This window comes from Clupea harengus, chromosome 24 (genome assembly GCF_900700415.2).
Source record: "Clupea harengus chromosome 24, Ch_v2.0.2, whole genome shotgun sequence".
In the NCBI taxonomy this organism is placed as follows: Eukaryota; Metazoa; Chordata; class Actinopteri; order Clupeiformes; family Clupeidae; genus Clupea; species Clupea harengus.
The window spans coordinates 8,817,686-8,825,185 of record NC_045175.1 but is presented as its reverse complement, the minus strand read 5'-3'; the positions used below and the strand labels follow the sequence as shown (position 1 = coordinate 8,825,185).

Here is a 7,500-nt window from a genome sequence, read left to right as displayed (position 1 = left end):
TGAGTGTGAGTGTGAGTGTGTGTGTGTGTGTGTGTGTGTGTGTGTGAGTGTGTGTGTGTGTGTGTGTGTGTGTGTGTGAGAGTGTGTGTGTGCGTGAGTGTGTGTGTGTGTGTGTGTGTGTGTGTGAGTGTGTATGTGTGAGTGTGTGAGTGTGAGAAGGTATGCATGCACACATCTGTGTGTGTATGTGTGTATGTATGTGTATATCTGTGTGTGAGTGTGCGTGCATGTGTATGTGTGTGTGAGTATGTTCTGTACTGTACTGTGTATGTATGTGTGTATGTATGCGTTTACCGGTCATCAATTTCATGGGTTGGGTGCATATCCAGGTTGCTACACTTCAAAACACAGCAGCACAGGCATGCTCCATACAGCAGAGGCTTTCATCTAAAGCAGCTTACTGTACAATGAAGGCATTCAGAACTAGTTCGTTTCCTTTGGAAGTGAACTCATGAACTAAGCAAAGCAGTCATTGTGCATTGGCTCCCTTTGTGTGTGTGTGTGTGTGTGTGTGTGTGTGTGTGTGTGTGCATGCATGTGCATGTGTCTGTGTGTCTGTGTGTGTGTGTGTGTGTGTGTCTGTGTGTCTGTGTGTGTGTGTGTGTGTGTGTGTGTGTGTGTGTGTCTTCCCACTCACTTCTTGATGTCGTTGGAGTGGCCTGTCTTGGCACCCTTCTTGTTGGACATGTCCTGGCAGCTGGACTTGAGCAGTGTGGTTGAGCCGCGGTCCAGCATCATGCGCGAGGTTGCCTTGGCGATGATGGCCACCCCGTCACGCACCCGCGCCTCCAGCCCGTAGTCCCACTCATCATAAGACACTGTTATCATACCTGAGGGAGACGGAGAGAGAGAGAGAGAGAGCGAGACAGAGAGAGAGATATAGAGAGAGAGAGAGAGAGAGAAAGAGACAAAAAGAAAGACAGTGAGAGATAGATAGAGAGAGAGAGACAGAGAGAAACAGACAGACAGATAGATATATGATAGATAGAGGGAAGGAGAAAGAGAGGGAGGGGAGAGGATAGACAAGTGGAGAGAGAGTTGGAAAAGAGTGACAGGGGAAGAGAAGAGATGAGATGAGAAGAGAAGAGAAGAGAAGAGAAGAGGAGAGACGGGGAGAGAAGAACAGAGAAGAGAAGAGAAGAGAAGAGAAGAGATGAGATGAGAAGAGAAGAGGAGAGACGGGGAGAGAAGAACAGAGAAGAGAAGAGAAGAGATGAGAAGAGAAGAGAAGAGAAGAGAAGAGAAGAGAAGAGAAGAGAAGAGAAGAGAAGAGAAGAGAAGAGAAGAGGAGAGATGGGGAGAGAAGAGCAGAGAAGAGAAGAGAAGAGAAGAGAAGAGAAGAGAAGAGATGAGATGAGAAGAGAAGAGACGGGGAGAGAAGAGCAGAGAAGAGAAGAGAAGAGAAGAGATGAGATGAGAAGAGAAGAGAAGAGAAGAGAAGAGAAGAGAAGAGATGAGATGAGAAGAGAAGAGGAGAGAAGAGATGAGAAGAGAAGAGGAGAGAAGAGATGGGGAGAGAAGAGGAGAGAAGAGATGGGGAGAGATGAGATGAGAAGAGAAGAGAAGAGAAGAGATGAGATGAGAAGAGAAGAGGAGAGACGGGGAGAGAAGAGAAGAGAAGAGAAGAGAAGAGAAGAGATGAGAAGAGAAGAGGAGAGAAGAGATGAGAAGAGAAGAGGAGAGAAGAGATGGGGAGAGATGAGATGAGAAGAGAAGAGAAGAGAAGAGAAGAGATGAGATGAGAAGAGAAGAGGAGAGACGGGGAGAGAAGAGAAGAGAAGAGACGAGAAGAGAAGAGAAGAGATGAGATGAGAAGAGAAGAGGAGAGACGGGGAGAGAAGAGCAGAGAAGAGAAGAGAAGAGATGAGAAGAGAAGAGAAGAGAAGAGAAGAGAAGAGAAGAGAAGAGAAGAGAAGAGGAGAGACGGGGAGAGAAGAGAAGAGAAGAGAAGAGAAGAGAAGAGAAGAGATGAGATGAGAAGAGAAGAGGAGAGACGGGGAGAGAAGAGAAGAGAAGAGAAGAGAAGAGATGAGATGAGAAGAGAAGAGGAGAGACGGGGAGAGAAGAGAAGAGAAGAGAAGAGAAGAGATGAGATGAGAAGAGAAGAGGAGAGACGGGGAGAGAAGAGCAGAGAAGAGAAGAGAAGAGAAGAGATGAGAAGAGAAGAGAAGAGGAGAGACGGGGAGAGAAGAGCAGAGAAGAGATGAGGAGAGAAGAGAAGAGATGAGAAGAGAAGAGAAGAGAAGAGAAGAGAAGAGATGAGAAGAGAAGAGAAGAGGAGAGACGGGGAGAGATGAGCAGAGAAGAGAAGAAAGACGGCAGAACAGAGTTAATAAAGCCATGGAGGCAACATGAAAAAGACAGGAAGCATAACAGAGACAGATCAAAGCGGGGAAGAGGAGAGAGGACGAGCGCACAGCGGAACGAAGAATGGAGAGAGGAGGAGGAAGAAGAAAACGAAGAAGAGGAGGAGAAAGAGGGACGAAAGGAGAGAGAAAGAAGAGGAGGAATGACAAAGAGAAAGCAAGAAAGAAGAAGAATGACAAAGAGAGAGCAAGAAAGAGAGAAGAAGGGGGTTAAGCGTGTGAGTAGAGATATAACACCTGGATCCATTCTTCGTCAAATATAAAAAAGTGTGTTTCACTAATCTTACCCCCTTGATAGCAGACTCACAGTCACACACACCCTAAGCCACACACACTCACACACACCCTAAGCCACACACACTCACACACACCCTAAGCCACACACACTCACACACACCCTAAGCCACACACACTCACACACACACTAAACCTCACACTCACACACACCCTAAGCCACACACACTCACACACACCCTAAGCCAGCCTAGCTTGTCCACCACTCCTGTCTTATCCACCAGCCTCCCCATTATTTCTCCCCATGATTCAGGTTTCCAGACCTTCTACTGCCAATGCTAATACTTCTCTGCTGACACCATTATAATTCACACTCGTGTGTATGAATTAGGGATTTGTTGACATAATCTCAGCCGTGCAGCGTCGGGATATCTGAGGCCAGGTTTTATCAACCAAGCTGATTTGCTGCTGTTTTGCGTTTGATTTCAAGCCACCAACACCAACCCAACACGCCAGATACTCAAATCACCTGCTACTACTGACACAGGTAGAGTAAACTATTCTCCTCTCGTCATCTCTCTCCTTCTCTTTTTTTCTCTCCGACTGTGACTCACTCCATCACTTTCTCCTGCTCATATACTGTATACAAACTCACAATCAACTTTTCTTCTTCCAGACCTATTTTATTTCATCTCCCTCTCTCTCATCCTGGCCCTCTCTCCCTCTCCCTCTCCCTCTCTCGCTCACACACACACACACACACACACACACACACACACACACAGTCTCCTTTGTCCTTTTTCACTATTCATCTTCCTCTCTCTCACTTGCCTCTATGCAATCCATCTCTCTCCTCTTCCTCCTCCTTCCACAGTCCTCTTCATCAGTGTTTCTTTCACTCTATTTCCCTCGCTTTTTAAATCCTTCATACTGATCTCCGACTCTCCTTCAGCCATTCTCTCTCCTCTGTGACTTTCTCTCTCACACTCAATTCAATTAAAGGCTATTCAGTTCTGCCTCAATGACTGTTTAATTGCTTTGTAGGACATTATTGGCATAGAAAGAGATTCACATAAATGAAAAATAGCAATATCGTGGTTCTCTCTCTCTCTCTCCCTGCCTCTCTCTCTCCTTCTCCCCCCCTCTCTCCATCTCTTCTCAGTATCTTGCTGTTTCTCTCTTTCCTTTCATTGTGTCACTCGATCCCCTCATCCCTCACCAGCTCAACATCTGCTGCTGTGTCTGTGTTTCATGATCTATAACCGAGCCTCTGTAAAATCGTCCCTTTTACATTTTTAGCTATCGTTCAATTCAGTTCAATTCAGTTCAATTCAATTCCGTTCAATACGGTTGATTGGCATGGCCATATAAAGGATAATAGTGTTGCCAAAGCACATGCTGCAGACACATAGAAAACACATGAAACACATATAACACATGAAACACACACACACACACACACACGCAACACACACACACACACACACACACACACACACACACACACACTCACACACATACACACACACACACACATATCTCACACACACACACACACACACACACACACGCACACACACACACACACACACACGCACACACGCACACACACACACACACACACACGCACACACGCACACACATACATGCGCACACACACACATTCTCTTTCTCTCCCCAATCCTCACCTGTTGGGAACAAGGCAGGCACGTTGTTGGTGTCCCCCGCCACCAGTGATGGTACGATCCAGGTGTACCCATAGCCGGTGAGCCCTACGGAATGCGCCACCTCAAAGATGGTGGTGGCCTCCTCCTTGGTGCAGTAGAGCAGGATGACGGGACTCTGCAGCTTTTTCAGCTTGTCCTGGATCTTGGAGTCGCCGTCGTCCACCGACATGTCCAGCAGCAGCACCTCCTCCAGCTCCCAGCCCACAAAGCTGTTATCTATGGTGCTGCGAATCTGGGAGGGGGGCGGAGATGAGGACTACGTTACCCATGGTGCAATGTGGATCCGAGCAGGAGCAAGAGGTCTGGACAGTTCAAATGCTCCTGGGATTTCTCAGAGCTTTGAATTAAGCACTTGAATGAAACAAAACCCTTCTCTTATTTTCTTCCTCATCCGGCACTTCCTTATCTGACACACAGCCCATAGAGATTAGAATCGGGCACTGCACCTTTAAGTCCTATGAAACTACAACATCCATATTTGTCGTGCCACTTCTCATCATTGTTAAGCTGTCAATGATTTTTTCCATCCATCCAAAACATGTGCCAAACGGGTAACTGTAAATAAATGTATTTGCTGCTAAGACAAGGTGAAGGCAAAGAGTAAACATAAAAAGTGAAGAGCACTGGATATGTCTTGAGAGCTGTATAAAAATAGTATCAGTAAACTTGTAGTAACCCCTACATCTACTACTCACCATGGCATCAGATCAACAGAAGCTGCACTACAGAAGCTCGTAGTGTCTCAGGACTCAGCCTTAGAATAATGACTTGACTGAAAGGGTGGTAAGACCTACACTACCCAGGATGCAGTGCAGATTTCCTGCAGGCAGGCAGGCAGGCCGGCAGGCAGGGGCAAAGCATTCTTCTGTGGACGCTTACACTGTAAGTCCCTGAAGTGTAAGAACCATTAATCTGATAGTCCAGGCTGGCCCACCTATTCAATTATGGAACTATTACAGTCTCTAATGCTGAGTAATTAGAGCTTTTACCTGAGCCCACGCAGCTCTGTGTGCCCTGTGGGAGCAGGCTGCTGTCTCGGGTATTACTGGGGTGACTTTAATCCTCTGGCCGTTAAAACAAAGAGACCTCTTCGTGAAAAGAGCACCAATTTATTTTGAAACAAGAAAACTGGGGGGCTGGGGCAGCGGGCGGCGGGCAGCGGGGGGCTGTGGTGCAAGCGGTAGCATTCTAATCATATACAGGTCTAGGAGCCCATGGGGGCGTGGGTTCGAATCTCTCCCTGCCACTCATTCTTCGGGCACAAAGCCCAAAACATGGCAGCATGGAAAAGACCAGAAGTAAGAGATAGAAACACATAATTGCTTCTGCCTGACACATCTTACCGTCTGTAATCCTCTGGCCATTATAACTGTCACTTGTCTGTAATATCATTATCTGGTAACCTGTCTGGTAGTCTTAATCCTCTGGCCATTAAAACCGTAGCTGTCTGTAACCTCACTGTCTGTAATCTCGCTGTCTGTAATCCTCTGGCCATTAAAACACAGAGAGAAGAATTTTAAAGATAGGAGAGCAGTGTGTGTAGAGGCGGGCAGAAGGTAGCCAGAAGCTGTATTTAAAACAACACACTCATACACAAGCGCATCCACACACACATATACACACATAATCACACACTTACACGCACGCACACACAATCACACACACACTCCTCTGTCATGGTAGAATTGTGAGACTAATTTCTTATGCTGGTGTACACTATAATTGTGAGGTTGGGTGCGCTGTGCCTTGCTGCTCTGAGAGAGAATCTCAAATGACCACAGATGCCCCTTCTACACCTGATACACTCACTACATGGGTGAGCAAAGTCTGAAGTACTTTATAGTTACAACTAGTTTTCTCCTCTGACCGGTACACGGGTGGTAATTACTACACTACCCAGGATCCAGTGAAGATTCTCTGCAGGCAATCAGGCAGGCAGGGACAAAGCCTTCTTCTGCCTTTGATAGCACTGCCAAAGAGGAAGAAAACAAGCTAACCGCCTGCTATACTTACTGGAAAGTAGTATGCAGTAAGCAGAAGCATGCAGTATGCAAAGTATGCATCCATTCTGAAAACAGACTCTAACACTTTCTTGCGCCAACTAGTTTTCTCATCTGACACTAACAACATTAGATAGCATGGCATCTGACTGCCTGGCACATTGATGTTTAAAGGCACAGTTTAGCGTGAAGTGTAATCCACACAAACACTTGGATCAGCGCTATCTGGGACAGGAGAAGATTTTTGTTGACGTATCGTTTTTTTTTTATGAAGTCCTCTTTAAATAGTACATGTACTGAAGTTGATACAGAATCTAATAGTGTATATTTTGTTTACATTTCATTTTTTTCCATGACGTCCTCTTTTAATATTAATTCTAGTCTCTAGAGCCTTGTATACTCACTACGGCGAGCAAGGGTTTGTCATTTTATGACCACACACACTACTGTACACCCGTGAGTGTATTGCCCACGAGTTCAACTTCACTCACAAAATTCACCAAGCCGTAAAAGCCAGAGTAGCGATGAGTAGAAATGAGATATACGCTCACTTCTCACTCACTCACCCCATTCATGAACTCATGGTTGAAATAAATAGAAACTATAAATAAATAAGTATGTTTGTTTTCGAATGTAACCCATTCACTGTCACGGTTGACAAAGTCCCAGTAGAAAAATAAGGAAAATGACAGATGAACAGTGAAATCCAGTTTCCAGTTGACAGCGTTCTGATAGAAATAAATAGAAATGAAACAATAAAAATAAGTAGCTAAATAAATCAAATGTATTCCTCCTGTTAAAGTTGGCTCATCCTGTTGACAAACTCCCGGTTGAAATAAACAGAAATAAACAAAAAACGAAAAAAAAGCAAAAGAAAAACGTAAAAGAAGACAAATCAAAAGAAACGTTAGCATAAACAAATCAAAATCAAAATCAAATCAAAATATATGGTTTTGTTTCCCACACACACAGACACACAGACACACACACACACACACACACATATGCATATTGTAATTATTAATAAAAACATATGGTTTTGTTTCCCACACACACACACACACACACACACACACACATATGCATATTGTAATTATTAATACAAATATATGGTTTTGTTTCCCACACACACACACACAGACACACACACATATGCATATTGTAATTATTAAT

At 44.9% G+C, this 7,500-nt stretch overlaps 1 protein-coding gene across 1 annotated transcript in view; it reads right to left on the bottom strand.

Moving 5' to 3' along the window:
- grin2bb (glutamate receptor, ionotropic, N-methyl D-aspartate 2B, genome duplicate b) overlaps positions 1–7,500 on the bottom strand; it is a 109,328-nt gene that overhangs the window by 61,053 nt on the left and 40,775 nt on the right. Inside the window, exons 3-4 of the mRNA XM_042703451.1 lie at positions 4,289–4,559; positions 638–830 (exon numbers count right to left, since the gene is read on the bottom strand). Of these exons, the coding sequence (XP_042559385.1) occupies positions 638–830; positions 4,289–4,559 (464 nt within the window). The remainder of the gene's footprint in view (positions 1–637; positions 831–4,288; positions 4,560–7,500) is intronic.